This window comes from Rhinoderma darwinii, chromosome 5 (genome assembly GCF_050947455.1).
Source record: "Rhinoderma darwinii isolate aRhiDar2 chromosome 5, aRhiDar2.hap1, whole genome shotgun sequence".
Taxonomy (NCBI): domain Eukaryota; kingdom Metazoa; phylum Chordata; class Amphibia; order Anura; family Rhinodermatidae; genus Rhinoderma; species Rhinoderma darwinii.
This window is the reverse complement of record NC_134691.1, coordinates 337344492-337368589: the sequence shown is the minus strand read 5'-3', so window position 1 is coordinate 337368589 and position 24098 is coordinate 337344492. Positions and strand designations below refer to the sequence as shown.

The following is a 24098-nucleotide window of genomic DNA, read 5'->3' as shown; positions in this document are numbered from 1 at the left end:
ATAACATAAGGAGCTTTTAAAATACTTTATACTAACATGAAATAGAAGATGAATGTATCCGTCAACATCAAGGGAAATATTTCCTTCAGATGGAAACAGATGGTGAAAAGAGAAGAAGTTTTATATTTCACCACATAAAGGCTTCTTTATAGAATACCGGCCCTTTATCCCTCTATGAGCGAGCCCATAAAAGAGTTGAGATCCATTAATTTAAAGGGAGAGGGCAGGGGGTACTCCACATCCCCTCCTAAACCACACAGGAAAATATCAGAAGTCATCTGGATAAATATCTCCTGAATTCTCCAACCAGTCTACATGGAACACGGAATCATTTTTGCAACTTCTTCCCTTTACATTTTTTGGACTGTATTAATATACCAAAACCAGGAGTGGGTCCAAAACCCAGAAGAGGAGCAAATCTTTCCATTATCATTTTCCAGTTTACTCTTCATTCCTGGTTTAGTACCCAAACACTGACCAGAATACGGACCAGACTAAGGACCAGAATACTGCTGTGTGACAGGAGCCTGGATCCCAGATTACGGCCCCATGCACACGACCGTATTTTTTCCCTTCTGTAAATACGGGTCCTTTGTCACCCGTATTCCACCCGTATTTACGGACCCGTTTTCTCTGCTTCTCTTTATTAAAAAAATCAAAATCAGGCATGAGCCTGCAGACAGGGGAATCCCCTGACGTCGCCTAGCAACGCTCCCGTAATTACGGGTTCACACACGTAGTCACCCGTAATTACGGGAGCCCCATAGCCTTCTATGGGCCTGCCTGTGCCGCAATCACGGCCTGAAATAGGACATGTTCTATATTTTTCAACGGCCCGAGCACCTTCCCGTACGCAAACGGGAAGGTACCCGTGGCCAATAGAAGTCTACGGGCCTGTAATTACGGGCGTGTGCATGGGGCCTATGAAGTATCTTTTTAGATATTTCGTGACTGCTGCTCATGCAGTGAACCCCAGGCCTTGGAAGTCTGTAGATGCCACTTTGGTCAGCGAGTGGATCTCAGAAATGGACCACTTGTGAGGCACAGAGTCACTTATGGCTGAGGACCATGATAGATCAGAGCAGATTTTGCACATATGGTTACCCCGGACCCCCGTTAAGACTGGCCCCTCTCTTCCCGGACAGGTTAAAGGGGAACTAAACGTTCAACAAACTTCCGACATGTCATTGACATGTCAGAAGTTTTGATTGATGGGGGTCTCATTGCTCGGACCACCACTAATCGATAAAACGAAGCGGCAGAAGTCCTCGTGTGCGCGCTGAGCTGCTTAGTTTCTGTTCGGCTTTAACCGGAAAGCCGATGTAGCGGCGTACGGGATCATAGACTTTCTATGGAGTCCATACACAGCTACATTGATTTCAGAAAAAAGCCGAAGAGAAACTAAGCAGCTCAGCGCGCACACAAGGACTTCGTTTTAGCGATAGGTGGGGGTCTCTGTGCTTGATTGTACAATTCTGAAATATCTCAGAAAAATTCAGATTACAAGGTCTCATGCACACGACCGTAGCCATGAGCACAGCCGTGATTTTTGAGTCGAACGATCGCAGAGTGTCACCCGCGGGCCGCCGGCAAATCGGGGGCCTTAACCTGACCGCGTGCATTAATTTCTATGAGCCTGGACCGCAAAACACGGCCGTAATAAGACACGTCCGTTCTTTCTGCGGTCCAGGCTCCTGAGCCACGCACGGAGCCTGGAAACCACGGTCATGTGCATGGGCCCATTGAAATGAATGGGGCCACAATTCACCCACGGATTTGCAGGTGAATTGCGGACGCAAAAATACGTTCCTGTGCATGGGGCCTAACAAAAAAAAAAGTAAAAAATTATAATACTTAGATGGTGACCTGGAGAAGCCAAGATAGGAGCCAATGCTGATGGACCCCTTCCCTTCCCACGCCCAGGGTAGCGGCAGGGCAATGTAGTCCAACTGAAGACAAACAATTGCATTCGCCCAAGAAGCATGTCATGTGACCCACAGTGGCTCTCCTGATTGGCTGAGACGGCCCTTGCTATTTTTAAGGAGGGAAGGGGATGGTCTTATTTCCTCTGCTCCCCTGACTGACACTTTAGTATTGTGGAGAACTCATTTAAGATTTTATCCAGGTAGGAGTTGCGGGCGTCCGCTATAAATTTTACGAAAGCTGCGGACGCAAAATGGTAAAAGGTCATTTCAGTTAAAAAAAAAAAGCAGAAGCTGGAGATAAGCGGCACTTATCAGGAAAACTTCTCCCTTCACGTCATCTTTCAAGGTCATGGCCGGCCGAGGTGTGAGAACTGATCAGAATAACAGATGTTTAATGCTCGTCATAGCAGTGACCGCAGTTTGATGGCGACAGCTTTATTGACGTCTGTAGTACAGTTATTAGATCAGGTCCTACTATAGGCGGGAGATCACATATCTATCCAGCAGAAGAGAATGCAAACAATGACACTGTACATCAAGCCCTAGAAACTGAACCACCAGTACAGTAAGTTCCATAACTCGAAGTAACGCTCTGCCTTTGGAGCCATTTCTAAAGGTCTCCCATTTTTTGCAAATAAAACGTCATTTTCATTGTATAATTAAACATTCTGCAACTTCCTGATAGACGTCTACTCATCACTTTTTCCAATATCTCAGCTTGCCGTCAGTGAATGAGAACATTTTGTTTACATAATACTAATACTTTTAATTGGTGCAGGTTTGTTACAATTCCATTCAGTCTAGTGTTGGTTATCCCTCCGCTGTGTCGTCACTGAGGTTGTTATCCCTCCGCTGTGACGTCACTAGTCTATAGTTTTAACTTCTGATGCCGGGACACCCCTTGTCACGAAGGGTGTGTGGACCCACTGGGCCATACCGCCATAGCAGGATAGCAGCAGGCCAAACAGGATACCAAGGCAAAGTCAATAGTTCGAATAAGGGTACCTGTGGCAATACAGACAGTAGTGATGGCAGGCTCGAATGGGACCTTGGCAGCAGGCAGACACCAGGCGCGGGGAAATACAGCAGGCATAGTATACGACAACACGACTCCAACTCTCTACGGCACAGGAACAAGGTAGCGGGGGATACAGGTAGCAGGAACGGGAACACTGGGAACTGGAAAACACTAAGGGACCATTTGCAAAGACTAACACGGGTAAACACAACGACGCTCAGGCAATGAAGGAAGGGGCAGGGCCCTTCTTATAGTCCAAGGTGATCTGGGAGCAATCAGTCAATCTAAATCATGTGTGTGCTCTGGTCCATTAAGGCGGGGAATGAGCTTGAGCGCGCACCCTAGTGGTCACTGCAGGACAGGACGGCCGCATGTGCTGGCATCTCTGGGGAGGAAGACATCTGCAGGATGATAGGAGTCTGCGGTGTGCGACCGCGGACGTTACACCCCTATCAATTATAAGACAGGCCTCTCCCCATGTCCAATAAGCCAGGGATAAAAGATCGCTCAAGAATCCACAGTGGAAACAGCCAAAACTCTCATTGTCGCTCTGATTCACTCTTGTCTTGACTCCTGTAACTCCTTATTAGTCGGTCTTCCCCCTCAATAAAATCTCCCCTTCCAATCTATCCTTAATTCAGCAGCCAGGCTCATCTTTCTGACCAATCGCTACACCAACGCCTCCACCCTGTGCCAGTCACTACACTGGACCGCTACACCAATGCCTCTACCCTGTGCCAGTCACTGCACTGGATCGCTACACCAACGCCTCTACTCTGTGCCAGTCACTACACCGCTACATCAACGCCTCCACCCTGTGCCAGTCACTACACTGGACCGCTACACCAATGCCTCTACCCTGTGCCAGTCACTGGACCGCTACACCAACGCCTCTACTGTGTGCCAGTCACTGCACTGGACCGCTACACCAACGCCTCTACCCTGTGCCAGTCACTGCACTGGACCGCTACACCAACGCCTCTACCCTGTTCCAGTCACTGCACTGGACCGCTACGCCAATGCCTTTACCCTGTGCCAGTCACTGCACTGGACCGCTACGCCAATGCCTTTACCCTGTGCCAGTCACTGCACTGGACCGCTACACCAACGCCTCTACCCTGTGCCAGTCACTGCACTGGACCGCTACACCAATGCCTCTACCCTGTGCCAGTCACTGGACCGCTACACCAACGCCTCTACTGTGTGCCAGTCACTGCACTGGACCGCTACACCAACGCCTCTACCCTGTGCCAGTCACTGCACTGGACCGCTACACCAACGCCTCTACCCTGTTCCAGTCACTGCACTGGACCGCTACGCCAATGCCTTTACCCTGTGCCAGTCACTGCACTGGACCGCTACGCCAATGCCTTTACCCTGTGCCAGTCACTGCACTGGACCGCTACACCAACGCCTCTACCCTGTGCCAGTCACTGCACTGGACCGCTACACCAACGCCTCTACCCTGTGCAAGTCACTGCACTGGTTGCCCATTTACTTTAGAATACAATTTAAACTTATTACTCTCACCCACAAATCTCTCCCCAGTGCTGCACCTCCTTAAATCTTCTCCCTCATCTCTGTCTACCCCACTACCCACGCTCTAAATTCTGCCAATGATCTAAGATTAACAGCCTCCATAATCTAAGACCAGTCCACTAGAATTCACTACCCCGGACAAATCAGATTAATTCACAACATCTGCAGTATTAAGCGTGCCCTAAGAACATATATTTTTAGACGGGCCTACCACATTCCCTAATCGGACTCCTTCCCTTCACACATGGAAACCTGTGGCTCTATACTTGTTGCAAAACTTCCAGCATGGCCTGACAGCCGCTGGGGGTTGTAGTTTAAGGACAGATCGCGACCATTGCAGAAGATGGATGCCCGGCCGCCGGCCATTCGTAAGATACAAATATGAAACGACAAACATAGGGAAGGAATCTCTTTAAATTCCCTTATTTTCCACTTACATAATATGCTGGTGCAGCACGAACAGTCTGGGATTAGTGAACCAGGAGCAGAATCCTTTTGTATGAGGACTTGTTTGCTTTTTCTGTTTATTTACCTCCTGACAAACTCCTCTCTGCTGCGCTGCAATTAATTCTGGATTCAGAACGTTGAATACGGACGGGAGAACGGCGATTCTGACTATTGTGAAGCGAGAGTCCCACGCAGGGAAAGAAGGGTCATGTGTTCAGCAGACAAAGGCCCGAGCTGCAGGCGCACGCTGCGAAACGCAGAACAATCTCTGCCTCCACAGAAGTATTTTGGGAAACATGTTAGAAAACAAAAGTTGGTATAATTAGACATTAAAGGCAAAGTAAAGGATTACATATGGATTCCAGTGGCTGGCACTGCTGACATGCGGTAGTCCGTGGGTTTATTTCCAGAGTACTAACCTCCTGTAGAGCAGGACAAGAGCAGGCAAGCGAAGTACCCTACTAGGGTGTAACACAAAAGACTGGTTCACATGGCCAAAATTTCTGCCAATAACAATTGCCGATATAATAAGTTGATCAGCGCTCAATAACTAGTAATTTTAAATGGGCCAATGCTAACCGTATAGGGACAAACTAAGGTTAAAAAGCAGTTTGGTCCCCATCAGCTTGTAAAAATTGTTGGCAGCGCAACCCCAGTTTACACGAGGAGACGTGTTGCTGACAACTATGAATTTATAGGCTGTATAAATGATAAAATGTATAAGAATATAACTACTATAATACTGCCCCCTATATACAAGAATATAACTACTATAATACTGCTCCTATATACAAGAATATAACTACTATAATACTGCCCCCTATATACAAGAATATAACTGCTATAATACTGCTCCTATATACAAGAATATAACTACTATAATACTGCCTCTATATACAAGAATATAACTACTATAATACTGCCACCTATATACAAGAATATAACTACTATAATACTGCCCCTATATACAAGAATATAACTACAATACTACTGCCCCCTATATACAAGAATATAACTACTATAATACTGCCGCCTATATACAAGAATATAACTACTATAATACTGCCGCCTGTATACAAGAATATAACTACTATAATACTGCCCCTATATACAAGAATATAACTACTATAATACTGCCCCCTATATACAAGAATATAACTACATAATACTGCCCCCTATATGCAAGACTATAACTACTATAATACTGCTCCTATATACAAGAATATAACTACTATAATACTGCCCCTATATACAAGAATATAACTACTATAATACTGCTCCTATATACAAGAATATAACTACTATAATACTGCCCCCTATATACAAGAATATAACTACTATAATACTGTCCCCTATATACAAGAATATAACTACTATAATACTGCCCCTATATACAAGAATTTAAACTACTATAATACTGCCCCCTATATACAAGAATATAACTACTATAATACTGCCCCTATATACAAGAATATAACTACTATAATACTGCTCCCTATATACAAGAATATAACTACTATAATACTGCCCCCTACATACAAGAATATAATTACTATAATACTGCTCTCTATATACAAGAATATAACTACTATAATACTGCCCCCTATATACAAGAATATAACTACTATAATACTGCTCCCTATATACAAGAATATAACTACTATAATACTGCCCCCTATATACAAGAATATAACTACTATAATACTGCCCCTATATACAAGAATATAACTACTATAATACTGCCCCCTATATACAAGAATATAACTACTATAATACTGCCCCCTATATACAAGAATATAACTACTATAATACTGCCCCTATATACAAGAATATAACTACTATAATACTGCTCCTATATACAAGAATATAACTACTATAATACTGCCCCCTATATACAAGAATATAACTACTATAATACTGCCCCTATATACAAGACTATAACTACTATAATACTGCCCCCTATATACAAGAATATAACTACTATAATACTGCCCCCTATATACAAGACTATAACTACTATAATACTGCTCCTATATACAAGAATATAACTACTATAATACTGCTCCTAGATACAAGAATATAACTACTATAATACTGCCCCTATATACAAGAATATAACTACTATAATACTGCCCCCTATATACAAGAATATAACTACTATAATACTGCCCCTATATACAAGAATATAACTACTATAATACTGCCCCTATATACAAGAATATAACTGCTATAATACTGCCCCCTATATACAAGAATATAACTACTATAATACTGTCCCCTATATACAAGAATATAACTACTATAATACTGCCCCTATATACAAGAATTTAAACTACTATAATACTGCCCCCTATATACAAGAATATAACTACTATAATACTGCCCCTATATACAAGAATATAACTACTATAATACTGCTCCCTATATACAAGAATATAACTACTATAATACTGCTCCCTATATACAAGAATATAACTACTATAATACTGCCCCCTATATACAAGAATTTAAACTACTATAATACTGCCCCCTATATACAAGAATATAACTACTATAATACTGCCCCTATATACAAGAATATAACTACTATAATACTGCTCCCTATATACAAGAATATAACTACTATAATACTGCTCCCTATATACAAGAATATAACTACTATAATACTGCTCCCTATATACAAGAATATAACTACTATAATACTGCCCCCTACATACAAGAATATAATTACTATAATACTGCTCTCTATATACAAGAATATAACTACTATAATACTGCCCCCTATATACAAGAATATAACTACTATAATACTGCTCCCTATATACAAGAATATAACTACTATAATACTGCCCCCTATATACAAGAATATAACTACTATAATACTGCCCCTATATACAAGAATATAACTACTATAATACTGCCCCCTATATACAAGAATATAACTACTATAATACTGCCCCCTATATACAAGAATATAACTACTATAATACTGCCCCTATATACAAGAATATAACTACTATAATACTGCTCCTATATACAAGAATATAACTACTATAATACTGCCCCCTATATACAAGAATATAACTACTATAATACTGCCCCTATATACAAGACTATAACTACTATAATACTGCCCCCTATATACAAGAATATAACTACTATAATACTGCCCCCTATATACAAGACTATAACTACTATAATACTGCTCCTATATACAAGAATATAACTACTATAATACTGCTCCTAGATACAAGAATATAACTACTATAATACTGCCCCTATATACAAGAATATAACTACTATAATACTGCCCCCTATATACAAGAATATAACTACTATAATACTGCCCCTATATACAAGAATATAACTACTATAATACTGCCCCTATATACAAGAATATAACTACTATAATACTGCTCCTATATACAAGAATATAACTACTATAATACTGCCCCCTATATACAAGAATATAACTACTATAATACTGTCCCCTATATACAAGAATATAACTACTATAATACTGCCCCTATATACAAGAATTTAAACTACTATAATACTGCCCCCTATATACAAGAATATAACTACTATAATACTGCCCCTATATACAAGAATATAACTACTATAATACTGCTCCCTATATACAAGAATATAACTACTATAATACTGCTCCCTATATACAAGAATATAACTACTATAATACTGCCCCCTACATACAAGAATATAATTACTATAATACTGCTCTCTATATACAAGAATATAACTACTATAATACTGCCCCCTATATACAAGAATATAACTACTATAATACTGCTCCCTATATACAAGAATATAACTACTATAATACTGCCCCCTATATACAAGAATATAACTACTATAATACTGCCCCTATATACAAGAATATAACTACTATAATACTGCCCCCTATATACAAGAATATAACTACTATAATACTGCCCCCTATATACAAGAATATAACTACTATAATACTGCCCCTATATACAAGAATATAACTACTATAATACTGCTCCTATATACAAGAATATAACTACTATAATACTGCCCCCTATATACAAGAATATAACTACTATAATACTGCCCCTATATACAAGACTATAACTACTATAATACTGCCCCCTATATACAAGAATATAACTACTATAATACTGCCCCCTATATACAAGACTATAACTACTATAATACTGCTCCTATATACAAGAATATAACTACTATAATACTGCTCCTAGATACAAGAATATAACTACTATAATACTGCCCCTATATACAAGAATATAACTACTATAATACTGCCCCCTATATACAAGAATATAACTACTATAATACTGCCCCTATATACAAGAATATAGAATATACATGACCCTCTAACGGACCGTGTTCCTGTGTGTCCATCACACGACCATGTAACCAGCCGTGCACCTGAGTGTCCATCACATGACCCTGTAACCAGCCGTGCACCTGAGTGTCCATCACATGACCATGGACAGAATTGTATCTAACGGAAGTAAACAATAAATGTTCCTACTGAATGACAACAAGCAGAGTTCCTGAAAACCGTGAGGAATTAATACAGAACGTTTATTAGTTATTTAAAATTGTGTAGCTTTATTATATTAAAACATTAATTTGCTGAAACCGGACAACCCCTTTAATTCTATGACCGGGGGGGCCGTGTCCGGTCGCTATTGGTTCCTATTAGATTTAATGGATAATTCATTTAATTTATTATTGAGGTGATTTCATGGACGATTTATCAGCTGGTATTAAATAGAACAATGTGAATTTACTTCGTGTACAGATCATTATAGAATGTTTTCCCTACTCGTGTTTATAAATTTGTATTGAATGCCGGATTTCGGTTACAAAAACATTTTACCAAAGACAAACCCCACAAATTTATAAAACTGGATTTTAAAAGCCACTTGTGGAAAGGTAAAATAAAAAATAAATAAATCACAGGAGGAAGCGCCACATGCGAACACAACTTTACATTCGTAAAATATAAAAAGGGCATATTTAATGCCATGATTTATCTGTAGAACAGGCAGAGCTCCAGCTTTTCTGATACAGAGCTCCAATTCCCCTGCCTAGAGCCACCAGTAGGGGGAGCTCACTGCATACTGTGCACACAAACTTATTTTTCATCCATAACTACAGACCGATTCAATTCTATTGGTTACTGACACCTTTCCGTATTTTTACGGATGAGTATCCGCTCTGTAGAAATGATCTGTAAAGCCCCATGCACATGAACGTGTTTTTGCGTCCGCAATTCACCCGCAAAAATGGACCCATTCATTTCTATGGGCCAATATACACGACCGTGGTTTCAACGGTCCGTGCATTGGCGGGGAGCCGGACCGTAAAAAAATAGGACAAGTCATTATATGGTCTGGGTTTGTGGTCCAGGCTCATCGAAATCAATGTGTGCACAGTCCGTGAATTGCCGTAGTCACGGGCCGTGTGCATGAGGCCTAAAATACAGAACACGTCCTATTCTTGTCCGTAATTTAGGGCACAGACTCCCCAGTGAAGTCTACGGGCACTTCCGTAATTACAGACGGCTACTGATGTGCACCCGTAGACGTCCGTAATTACAGAAGCATTGCTAGGCGACGCCAGGTTTACAGATGTTGCACATCATTCTTTTTGCGGATCCATATATGTGGATGCACCTCGGACCGTAATTGCGGATACCGTTCCGTAAATGCGGATAAGTTGCAGATGACTACGGACCCGTATTTACGGATGGATGAAAATGCGATCGTGTGCATGGGGCCTTATACACTGAACACAATATTAAACCATGCAGTGAGCTCCTAAGCTCCACTGAATAATAAAAATAAAGTCTGCGACTTTCAAATATACTTTGCGTTTCAATTTCTCACCATGTTCAAGATCTCTGATTGCTGCCAGTAAATAAGAACATTCCTGTTTACACCCATAGGCAGAAAAATTTAATAGACATCGTCAATCCTTGATGATCTACACAAAGCAGCTCCAATTTATGTCCTGCCCCGGACTCCGGGCTGATACTTCATACCTACACTGCTACATTGTAACCAACAGCAGCGGTGTTAGCAGGAATAGGTCTGGACGAGTTCTCAGAATCTGAATGTAGCAGATGTGTTCCTATTCACTGACAGCAAGCAAAGATTTTGCACATAGTGAGGCGAAAGTGGGTGTAACATCAATACTAAATGACGGGATTACCCACTATGAATACTGCCCCCAGTTCCAGGAGCCGGACCCGCACGGTGTATGACCATCGCCTGGGGGGGGAGGGGGGGTGGTACACTGCCCTGGTGCCAAGAGAGGGTGCCCTGCTGTCATGTGCACACAAGGGGTTAACACTTTCACTTCTCAGAGGGTCGTGGACTTTTTTTTTCCCCTTTTTCGTTATTATTTCACAGACGATAATTACAGTATATACAGACATTATATATTACATACTGAATGTTACAAATATAATAATAAATACTGATCTATATTATTTATAAACAATGATCTGATCATGGGGGGCACAAAGTGGACAACCCCCCAACCCAACGGATCATTTTCAGTTTTTGATGGCAAGTGGCACCTACAAGTCACAGCATATTATAATATATGCAACATAATATACAGATATAAAACTATAATACCATGCACAATACAGGGGGAAGTGTAAGAGAAATAGTCACAAATGTATTTACACACACGATATGGCATTATACAGGTAGCAGATACATAATAGAATTTTAGAATGTCATACATTGTATCCACACCTCATACAATCATCCAGCGCTGCTCGGTCCCTGGCGCGGGGGTGCTGCGTACACTCATGCTGCTTACCTATGAGCTGCTCCGGCTGCCTCCCTGGCACACACTGGCAGACAATAGGACACTGCTTGAAGGGCAGACTGAGCTCCACAGACAGGCAGCAGCGCAGTCCTGCGGGCGATACCAAGTCAACCACAAGAGGGGGGAACTGTGAGCATCCGTAACCTCAACCTCTATTTCAGCCACCTTGCTTTACGTTTGTCTACAGGTGATAGATTTACATATTTTCACATATATTAATATTTTAATGCATTCAATTTATTAATTAGATATTAGGGTAAAATCGTGTTTCTTGCTGAGCCCCCCCATGGGGTTGCTGAGTGGTATGCGCCGTAAGCAGGCTCAGGACTTGCTCGGCTTGGCTTTGCCAGTACTTGTAATGGCCGCCGTCTCCCTGAGATGTCTGTGAATTGATGCTTTATTTGGATACATTATAATACATTGTATCACATCCGTCTTCTTGTGTATCCAGAGCCCCGCAGCCCGCAGCATGGCCACCGGGAGAGAGCTGACACAGGAGGAGAAGCAGCTGGTGACTGTCATCTCTAAAGGTGGGTGTGTCAGGACATGGGGTGCAGAGTGACCGGGGCTGGGTGAGATGTTTTATTATTTTTTGGAGGCCGAAAATCATCAGGTATAACTTGTAGTGGATGAGACGCTGTTCTGGGGACACCTGTGGATGAGACTGTTCTGTGGATGAGACTGTTCTGGGGACATCTGTTTATGAGACTGTTCTGGGGACATCTGTGGATGAGACTGTTCTGTGGACACCTGTGGATGAGACTATTCTGGGGACATCTGTTTATGAGACGCTGTTCCGGGGACGTCTGTGGAAGAGACGCTGTTCCGGGGACGTCTGTGGATGAGGCTGTTCCGGGGACGTCTGTGGAAGAGACGCTGTTCCGGGGACGTCTGTGGAAGAGACGCTGTTCCGGGGACGTCTGTGGAAGAGACGCTGTTCCGGGGACGTCTGTGGATGAGGCTGTTCCGGGGACGTCTGTGGAAGAGACGCTGTTCCGGGGACGTCTGTGGAAGAGACGCTGTTCCGGGGACGTCTGTGGAAGAGACGCTGTTCCGGGGACGTCTGTGGAAGAGACGCTGTTCCGGGGACGTCTGTGGAAGAGACGCTGTTCCGGGGACGTCTGTGGAAGAGACGCTGTTATGGGGACGTCTGTGGAAGAGACGCTGTTCCGGGGACGTCTGTGGAAGAGACGCTGTTCCGGGGACGTCTGTGGAAGAGACGCTGTTATGGGGACGTCTGTGGCTGGCTGATGCTGTTATGGGGACGTCTGTGGCTGGCTGATCTTGTTATGGGGACGTCTGTGGATGAGACGCTGTTCCGGGGACGTCTGTGGATGAGATGCTGTTATGGGGACGTCTGTGGCTGGCTGATCTTGTTATGGGGACGTCTGTGGCTGGCTGATATTGTTATGGGGACATCTGCTGCTGATACATTATAAATGGGTGTCAGCCACCACACTGACATAATAAAGTGATACGATTATAAGGGGAAGTTATTTTGACCTTTCTTCCCTCACAGAACGAGCTACATTTTTATTGGTTAGAAATAGAGACAGCCGGAGCTTCACCCAGTGATGTCCCCGCAATACAAGATGTTGGGATAATCGACCGGCTAGTGGTCAAAATGTATCAGTGTAGCAGAAAGTCCACTCCACTCGGGTCCACACCACTCGGGTCCACTCCACTCAGAACTTCAGATGGGTTGGGAGCAGGATTAAAGTGGGCCTGTGGTCCTAATTTCCGCGGTCACTGACCACATGTCCACTCCACAGCACAGGTTATATATTACATTCAGCATTTATTCCCTCCCTTACCCATGTGGAAGCCCAGAGGAGTGGGGCCGCGGTTGCAGCATTGCTTGCCAATCATGATTGTGTGTTTTTATCCTAATACACTTGTTCTACCTGTATAAACGTTTAAAATAATTCTTTAATGATAATTTATTAAAATATAGTAGGGCACAAAGTGCCAAAAGATCCAAATACAGGCGTTGGCAGCCAGATCAAGAATGCACAGTAAGAGGAGTGTGAAATGGACAATCAACATGCACTGATTGAACAGTGCCTGACAAGTCTGATGTAGTTTTCAACACCTCTTAAGATGTGCTGGCAAATATTGGTAGGATCTGATTGCCACAGATTACAGGCACACTTCCCTACGCGTTTCTGCACCACATTAGGGGAGCGTCCTCAGGGGTATGAATTGCCTGATATCACTCGTATTAGTTCACGAGATGCCGGTCAGCTGATATTCAGCTGTTCAAGTAGTATAACGGCGCATACGAGACACTAATGTCGGTCTAGCGCGCGCCGGAGAAACAAGGAAGCTTTAAAGCCCTGGCCCCACCTCCCAGGCATTGCGTAGCAAAGTGCCGATCCAATGGGAGAGTAAGACGTCGACCAGCGACGCCCACCCACAGGTCGGCTCCCTAGTAACCACGCAGCCAATGGAACAGATGCAACAAGCATCTATGGTAACAGGGGGGAGCTACAGGCGGCCGAGCATACAATGCCGATAGCAAAAATGAAAACAAGCGCCATGTGAATGACAGGGCGATCGGGGAGACACATAAACAACCAAACCACAGTGCAAAAATGTAGCGAAGATGGCCATCGAACATGAAGAGCAATGATTTAGTAAAGGAAACTGACAACTAAGACACCAGACCATGCACTTTCGTGCATGGTCTGGTGTCTTAGTTGTCAGTTTCCTTTACTAAATCATTGCTCTTCATGTTCGATGGCCATCTTCGCTACATTTTTGCACTGTGGTTTGGTTGTTTATGTGTCTCCCCGATCGCCCTGTCATTCACATGGCGCTTGTTTTCATTTTTGCTATCGGCATTGTATGCTCGGCCGCCTGTAGCTCCCCCCTGTTACCATAGATGCTTGTTGCATCTGTTCCATTGGCTGCGTGGTTACTAGGGAGCCGACCTGTGGGTGGGCGTCGCTGGTCGACGTCTTACTCTCCCATTGGATCGGCACTTTGCTACGCAATGCCTGGGAGGTGGGGCCAGGGCTTTAAAGCTTCCTTGTTTCTCCGGCGCGCGCTAGACCGACATTAGTGTCTCGTATGCGCCGTTATACTACTTGAACAGCTGAATATCAGCTGACCGGCATCTCGTGAACTAATACGAGTGATATCAGGCAATTCATACCCCTGAGGACGCTCCCCTAATGTGGTGCAGAAACGCGTAGGGAAGTGTGCCTGTAATCTGTGGCAATCAGATCCTACCAATATTTGCCAGCACATCTTAAGAGGTGTTGAAAACTACATCAGACTTGTCAGGCACTGTTCAATCAGTGCATGTTGATTGTCCATTTCACACTCCTCTTACTGTGCATTCTTGATCTGGCTGCCAACGCCTGTATTTGGATCTTTTGGCACTTTGTGCCCTACTATATTTTAATAAATTATCATTAAAGAATTATTTTAAACGTTTATACAGGTAGAACAAGTGTATTTCAATAAATTTAAACGTATACCTATTTATCACTGATTTTGGACCAATTTTGAATTTATCTATCGAAGGGGGATGGCAGGCTTTCTCACAACCGATATTAATATGGAAAGATGGATGTGTGATGCCAGGGAGGTTTTTTCGGAGAGTGAGCTTCTACCACAGTCGCATAATTTGAGCATTAACAGTGCATTTAAACATCTCACCAAATCCTATAAGGATCACATTAGATCATGGTGGGAGGTCCAGACCATTGAGACCTATCTCAAGAACAATATTGTACCAAGAGGGCTGAGAATTTCTCTTACTCCGGCAGCCAGGCTGCGGTCAGCTGAGCTGCTCAAGAGATGGGAGAAAGAGTCGATTGACTCATCTCTCAGATTCATGGGGATTCTTCTTGAAGAGGAGAAAAATCTGCTTTTACGTAGTTCTAAGGAGCTTAGGGATGGAATTGAGTCGGTTCAGAAATTTTCTGGTAGTGCAGAATATGAAAGAAAAGAAACAACTCTGCAACAAGCTGTTGAAAAATTCACTGCACATATCAAGGAACGTAAGCACTTTCAATACGTTCGTGATACGACCGATTTCAAGGAAGGTAGAATTTTTGAATTGGGTTCTAAACAGATGGGACACCAGGAGATTGATACTGAGTTATCCTCCTCTGAGCCAGACGTATCGGATACAGACATGCAGAGGTATCCTTTGAGAACTACTCGTACTAATAGAGCTCAGGGGAAAGTATCTGTACGTTCCACACAGAGAGGGAGAACGAGAGGAAGAGCACCTACCAGGGATGGTTTTTTATGCAGGAGCCACCCCATTCTCGATTATCTACACAGGGACCCCAGGGACATTTAACCTTAGGTAGTCCCTGTCATGATGATGAAATGCAGATCGTCAATCTGTCTGGAAGGATTTTGTCCCATTCTGAGACCGCAGTACTCAAGAGGGGTCTATCCTTTATTCCAACCAATAGATTTGATCTTTTCTCCTGGGTCAAGGATCTCAATTTATTCATCAGGAAACTGAAATGGAAGAAATTTTTCTGTACACATGACAGGAGACAGTGTGCTGAACTTGGTATTCAGGAGGAGGATCTTGTCAATGTTAGGGTATTGCAGGAGTTATTTGATGAGGGTCAGCGAGGTGTGGGTGAGGGCCCCTTCACCGACTTGAGGGCTCCCTCAACCACTAATCCCCCCATCAATGATAATACTCTGCTGGATGTCTTCCTTACGGTCGTGACGAACCAGCTTCAGAAGTTGGAGGTAGATAGATACTCGCATTATAATCTATCCCGGGAGGAAATAATGGCACTCAAGGCACTTGAAAATGACAATGACATTATTATCAAACCCTCAGACAAGGGGGGCAATGTCGTTGTAATGGACCGTGCACAATATGTAACCATGTGTACTAATATTCTGAAGGATAGAATGTGCTACCAGATTATGACTGACAATCCCACAATGAGATATTTGGCTGAGCTCAAGGTGATCCTGGGGGAAGCTAAGTATTTGAAGATCATTGATGCGCGGGAATTAGCATTCATTGTGGGCAAATGTCCACAGGTAGCTACCTTCTATAGCCTCCCTAAGATCCACAAGGGTCTTAGTCCACTCAAGGGAAGACCGTTAGTTTCTGGGATAGATAGTGTAACACAGAATGCGAGTATCTATGTGGACAGGATTCTGAGGCCCTTTGTTACAGCGCTTCCGTCATACGTACGTGACACTATGGAGGTACTCAGGAAGCTTGAAGGGATTAAGGTTGAATCCAATGTCCTCTTGGCGAGCCTGGATGTGGAGGCCCTCTACAGCTCCATTCCCCATTCCTTGGGATGTGGGGCTGTTGAGTATTTTCTCAATGAGAGAGGGGCCCAATTCAGCGCACACAACCAATTTATACTCAGCCTTTTACGCTTCGTATTGGAGCATAACTTTTTTGTCTTTGAGCACAGGTTCTTTCACCAGCTAAGAGGAGTGGCTATGGGTAGCCCCTGTGCTCCCACCTATGCCAATCTCTATCTGGGCTGGTGGGAGAGGGAGTTTGTATTCTGCGATAAGATGGAGAAGTATATCCCGTCCATTTTATTATGGTTAAGATTTATTGACGATATTTTCATACTCTGGTCTGGTACAACAGCGGAGTTTGGCGATTTCGTCTCAATCTTGAACGTCAATGACCTGGGTCTTTATTTCACCTCTGAAATCAGGGACAAACAGATTACATTTCTTGATATTCTAATAAATAAGACCGACCAGGGTCACATCCAGACACAAATGTACAGGAAGAGTACGGCCACTAATAGCCTTCTTAGATGGGATAGCTGTCATCCCACACCCTTGAAAATGGGTATACCTAAGGGTCAGTACATTCGAGCTAGACGCAACTGCACTACCTTGGCAGATTTTAAAATGTCGGCCAATAACCTGAGGAGGAGATTTGAACATAAAGGATACCCCAGTGGTGTTTTGAAATCGGCTTACCAACATGCCATCACAGCGGATAGGGAGTCTCTGTTAAATCCAAAGACACCCACACAGGAGGACAATGTCATGAGAATAATAGGCACTTATGATGCTGCACACTGGGAGGTTAGACAAATACTTACCTCCTACTGGGATATCCTTAAAGCTGACCCCGATGTGGGTGGCTTAGTGGGGGACCGACCTCAGATCACCTTTCGAAGAGGCCGCAATTTGAAGGATCGATTGGTGCATAGCCACTTGGATGCAACTGGTGCCAAGACTTGGCTCTCTACCAATGTTACTGGCTCGTACCAATGTGGGAGGTGTAAGGCCTGTTCCTCTGTGCTGAAAAGTAAAACCTTTAAGAGCACTGTTACAGGAGCGGTTTTTCATAACAGGTCTTTCATCAATTGCCTCACAAAGGGGGTAGTGTACCTCATCACTTGCCATTGTGGAATGCAGTACGTTGGTAAAACCATAAGGGAGTTTAGACGGCGAATCCGAGACCACATGTGCGATATTAAGAATCAAACCGATACTCCTGTATCTAGACATGTGTGGGACCACCATCTGGGAGATTCTTCCGTCATTAAATTCCAAGGGATGGAATCTATCAAGCCACCTATTAGGGGAGGAGATTGGGACAAACGTATTCTACAAAAGGAGGCCCAGTGGATTTTCAGGATGCAAACCATCAAACCACTGGGCCTCAATGATTCTATCTCATATCTTCCTTTCTTATAAGAAGGTCAGCTGTTTCTAGTCCGTTTGTCTTACTCTTCCTACTCCTGGTAATCACTGACATTAGTTATCTATTTCTACTACTCCTGCCAATTACTGACACTTAGTCTCCACTGTTTAACTTTCGTGCATGGTCTGGTGTCTTAGTTGTCAGTTTCCTTTACTAAATCATTGCTCTTCATGTTCGATGGCCATCTTCGCTACATTTTTGCACTGTGGTTTGGTTGTTTATGTGTCTCCCCGATCGCCCTGTCATTCACATGGCGCTTGTTTTCATTTTTGCTATCGGCATTGTATGCTCGGCCGCCTGTAGCTCCCCCCTGTTACCATAGATGCTTGTTGCATCTGTTCCATTGGCTGCGTGGTTACTAGGGAGCCGACCTGTGGGTGGGCGTCGCTGGTCGACGTCTTACTCTCCCATTGGATCGGCACTTTGCTACGCAATGCCTGGGAGGTGGGGCCAGGGCTTTAAAGCTTCCTTGTTTCTCCGGCGCGCGCTAGACCGACATTAGTGTCTCGTATGCGCCGTTATACTACTTGAACAGCTGAATATCAGCTGACCGGCATCTCGTGAACTAATACGAGTGATATCAGGCAATTCATACCCCTGAGGACGCTCCCCTAATGTGGTGCAGAAACGCGTAGGGAAGTGTGCCTGTAATCTGTGGCAATCAGATCCTACCAATATTTGCCAGCACATCTTAAGAGGTGTTGAAAACTACATCAGACTTGTCAGGCACTGTTCAATCAGTGCATGTTGATTGTCCATTTCACACTCCTCTTACTGTGCATTCTTGATCTGGCTGCCAACGCCTGTATTTGGATCTTTTGGCACTTTGTGCCCTACTATATTTTAATAAATTATCATTAAAGAATTATTTTAAACGTTTATACAGGTAGAACAAGTGTATTTCAATAAATTTAAACGTATACCTATTTATCACTGATTTTGGACCAATTGTGTTTTTATCCTGGAGGAGCCTATAGCGCTGTTCATCCTGAGCTTCCTGGTTTGCAAATAGAATGACAGGACAGCAGTGAAGACTGACACTATGGGGCAGATGGCACTCTGACGGTGGCTGTAACCTGGGATTATGCTGATCCTGATTATTAAGCAACATATAAATAGTGAAATTTGTATATTATTACTTTTTCTGTTTTTGAGGGAAGGGTGTGAAGCGTAACACTGGGGATATGAAATCTGTGCTCCTCACTAATCCGCACTAGACATAATTAAAGAGATAATCTGCAGCGATTATAGCCGGGCAGACATAAGGCAGATAACCCCGCTGCTGCTGGACCTGGGGAGATGGAGAGTGCCGTCAGGTTACTAATGGTTAACTTGTTAACGCTTGTCAGTCACATCTGTATGTGCAGCATGATCGTCCTCTAGACCTTAAAATTCCAATAATCTGGCATTTATAGGACCAGCGCCAGAAACTAAGAGAACCCTCCCGCATTACAGATCGCTGCTTCCACGTGTATCTTCCAGGAACAGTCCAGGCAAATCTAATACACGGTGTTATGCCTAGTGCAGGGCCTAAGGGGCGGAGCATGACACAACTTCTCTCTTAGGTGTTCTTTGAATCCTTGTGTCATACTCGGCCCCTCATACCCTGCAATCAGCAAAACACGGTGCATTCGTTTTGCCCAAAGTTTTATTTTAATAGCGTTGTCTTATATGCACGATTACGTTTTATTATATTCTAGACTTACAATGACTGGAGTCCAGTTTATAGCGAGAAAACTTGTGACGGCAAGAAGAGGCGTAACTTGAGGGTACTGGGCCCCAGTACAGAATCTGTAACCGGGCCCTACAACTCTCATGCGTCGTTTACAGAACTGATCTACTCATATGGGGTAGAGGGACCTTTTAGACCCCCTCAGGCTCCAGTGACCTTTGCACTCCCTGTTGTTACGCCCTACGGGGAAATTATGTGCCAAGATGCGACTTCCTCTGGCGATAACGGCCGATCGTCAGCAGCGAGAAAAGCTGGACCCACCACGAACCGCCGGCCTCGTTTCACAGAGGGGTTGCCTTTGTGAAACAACCCCTTTACCTACAGAACATGTCTGTGCAGTCATTAGTGGTGTTCTTCCTCCAGTTCCTTGTCTGCAGCAGTTAATGCCTCCTAATTTACCTTCCGTCTTCTTCGCAAGACATCGAGACACCATGGCAACCACAAATCTTTTGAATCCTCTATAGTTTATATGAGAATGACTCTCAAAATGTGTTGCAATGAAAATAAGCAAAAGTATAACGGCAATATGGTGGAGTCACTGTGTACATACATTACATTACTTACCCTGTACAGATCCAGAGTTACATCCTGTATTATACTCCAGAGCTGCACTCACTATTCTGCTGGTGGAGTCACTGTGTACATTCATTACATTACTTATCATGTACGGATCCTGAGTTACATCCTGTATTATACTCCAGAGCTGCACTAACTATTCTGCTGGTGGAGTCACTGTGTACATACATTACATTACTTATCCTGTACTGATCCTGAGTTACATCCTGTATTATACTCCAGAGCTGCACTCACTATTCTGCTGGTGGAGTCACTGTGTACATACATTACATTACTTATCCTGTACTGATCCGGAGTTACATCCTGTATTATATGCCAGAGCTGTACTCACTATTTTGCTGGTGGAGTCACTGTGTACATACATTACATTACTTATTCTGTACGGATCCTGAGTTACATCCTGTATTATACTCCAGAGCTGCACTCACTATTCTGCTGGTGGAGTCACTGTGTACATACATTACATTACTTATCCTGTACTGGTCCTGAGTTACCGCCTGTATTATACTCCAGAGCTGCACTCACTATTCTGCTGGTGGAGTCACTGTGTACAAACCTTACATTACTTATCCTGTACTGATCCTGAGTTATATCCTGTATTATACTCCAGAGCTGCACTCACTATTCTGCTGGTGGGGTCACTGTGTACATACATTACTTATCCTGTACTGATCCTGAGTAATATCCTGTATTATACTCCAGAGCTGTAATCACTATTCTGCTGGTGGAGTCACTGTGTACATACATTACATTACTTATCCTGTACTGATCCTGAGTTACATCCGGTATTATACTCCAGAGCTGCACTCACTATTCTGCTGGTGGAGTCACTGTGTACATACATTACATTACTTATCCTGTACTGGTCCTGAGTTACATCCTGTATTATACTCCAGAGCTGCAATCACTATTCTGCTGGTGGAGTCACTGTGTACATACATTACATTACTTATCCTGTACTGATCCTGAGTTACATCCGGTATTATACTCCAGAGCTGCACTCACTATTCTGCTGGTGGAGTCACTGTGTACATACATTACATTACTTATCCTGTACTGGTCCTGAGTTACATCCTGTATTATACTCCAGAGCTGCACTCACTATTCTGCTGGTGGAGTCACTGTGTACATACATTACATTACTTATCCTGTACTGGTCCTGAGTTACATCCTGTATTATACCCCAGAGCTGCACTCACTATTCTGCTGGTGGAGTCACTGTGTACATACATTACTTATCCTGTACTGATCCTGAGTTATATCCTGTATTATACTCCAGAGCTGCACTCACTATTCTGCTGGTGGGGTCACTGTGTACATACATTACTTATCCTGTACTGATCCTGAGTAATATCCTGTATTATACTCCAGAGCTGCACTCACTATTCTGCTGGTGGAGTCACTGTGTACATACATTACATTACTTATCCTGTACTGATCCTGAGTTACATCCTGTATTATACTCCAAAGCTGCACTCACTATTCTGCTGGTGGGGTCACTGTACATACATTATATTACTTATCCTGTACTGATCCTGAGTTACATCCTGTATTATACTCCAGAACTGCACTCCCTATTCTGCTGGTTGTCATTGAAAACCGAAACCTTGTTATTGATGATGTGTCTCCTTCAGTTTAGCTCCTATAATGCTAGGTGCATTACGTTTTCTCTACATTAGATTACTGTACAGTGCATGGTGTAAAATTGACATTTACCAAAAAATCACCAGAGCAAGCTTAAACTCTGAACAAGCAGGGAATGCTATGAGATCTCAACTTTGAAGCCAGATGCATCATTTTGAATGCAGCTCTGGAGTGTAATACAAGCTGTAATTCACTTCAGTGATGACAATGTGATGACATTTAAAGACCTATTCCCCATAAAATCATAAATTCACCAGCAAATGACTCATTGTGTGATCTCCAATGAAATTGTTAATGTGAACCTTCTCTTTTTGAAAAAAACTGTAGTCCTACCATAACAATTTATCACCTATCCACAGGTGACTCGTGTTTGATCGCTGGGGGTCCTACAGTTAAGAGTCCCCTGTTTGAACTAAGTGGCGGTCATTCTTGGGCACTGCTGCTAAATTCATTATGTATGGTACACACATGAATAACCATTAAAAAAATAAAATAAAATCTGCATGGAAACAACCAGCAAGCAGGTCAGCTACATCTGATGACTTTTGTATGGCTTATGTGAATACCTAGTTTGTCTCAGCTCATTTACTCAAATAACTGGTGCTCATAGTCTGATTTAACATATGACTATATAGTACTTGCATTGCATATTTTTGGTAATGAGTGGGTGGGAGTGTATGAAGGTGACAGCGGGCCAGCCAGACCCATTGCTCCTTCAGAACACCATTATGCACTTAAAGTACTAAATAGAGAGGTTTAAAAGGGAAGAGAGGTTTAAAATCACATTAGGGGAAGATATTAGGGAGATTACGGTAATGCATGAGTTATAACGGGCACCCGTCCTGGTTACAGCACAGAATAGAATAACATTAGTTTTTCGCTCAGTTAATTTCCATTAGTCTTCCCGCGCCCGGTCCCTTCGGGATCTCTCTCCCCGATGAGCTGCAGCCGCCATGTCTCCTGGGGCTCGTTAGCGGCTATTTTTATTTTTCTCATTAGGCAAAATTTATGCATAATAAATCCGGAAACGCTTCACATTAATTTTTACCTAAAAATACCAGTCCTGCGCCCGATCCTGCTGGCTAGTCCTATAGTAAATGTACTGGGCTCTGCGTCAGACCGGTATCAGACGGGTGTAATATATACTTACCTACTCTGCTGGAATGTACTGGGGACTCCTGAAAAAAGGGGAGACCACCCGAAAGAGCAGGAAAGTCTCCCGGGCGTCACATCCTGACTAAATACTCACTTTTCCTTATTCCTGCAGTCCTCTTCACTCCTGGGCGCCGCAGCAGACCACATCCTTACATCCTGTATTTAGGGGGTCCGGGGTCTGTATTTGTTTAGAGGGTCTTTTCTGGTGTCTGTATTTATTTAGGTGTCTGGACTGTGGTTTACACCAGGCTTTTCATAGTCATCTGATGTAGGAAAAGCGAAGCGCCCTCCCTGCATTTTAGGAGCTCAACCAAGCTGTTAAGGGCGTGTCTGACAACAAGTCTGCTGACTGTTTCCAATAACAACAAGAAATGTTGTATGCGGATTATATAGATCTATGGGCAAAGCCACAAGTGGCGGAATTGCTCTTGAATTCCGCTGCGGACACTCCGCAGCGTTAATCCGCAGCGGAGCCGTTTCTCCATTGACTTCCACTTCTTTTTAGTAGGGTTCGTTTAGACG

General features: G+C 43.3%; 2 protein-coding genes across 2 annotated transcripts in view; one reads left to right on the top strand and one right to left on the bottom strand.

Moving 5' to 3' along the window:
* Window positions 1-11788, bottom strand: part of BZW2 (basic leucine zipper and W2 domains 2) — a 41813-nt gene extending 30025 nt beyond the window's left edge. Inside the window, 1 exon segment of the mRNA XM_075828279.1 lies at window positions 11712-11788. Within this exon segment, the coding sequence (XP_075684394.1) occupies window positions 11712-11716 (5 nt within the window). The 5' untranslated portion in view covers window positions 11717-11788.
* A 362-nt stretch (window positions 11789-12150) lies between these two features.
* ANKMY2 (ankyrin repeat and MYND domain containing 2) overlaps window positions 12151-24098 on the top strand; it is a 32898-nt gene continuing 20950 nt past the window's right edge. Inside the window, exon 1 of the mRNA XM_075828780.1 lies at window positions 12151-12317. Coding sequence (XP_075684895.1) covers window positions 12257-12317 — 61 coding nt within the window. The 5' untranslated portion in view covers window positions 12151-12256. The remainder of the gene's footprint in view (window positions 12318-24098) is intronic.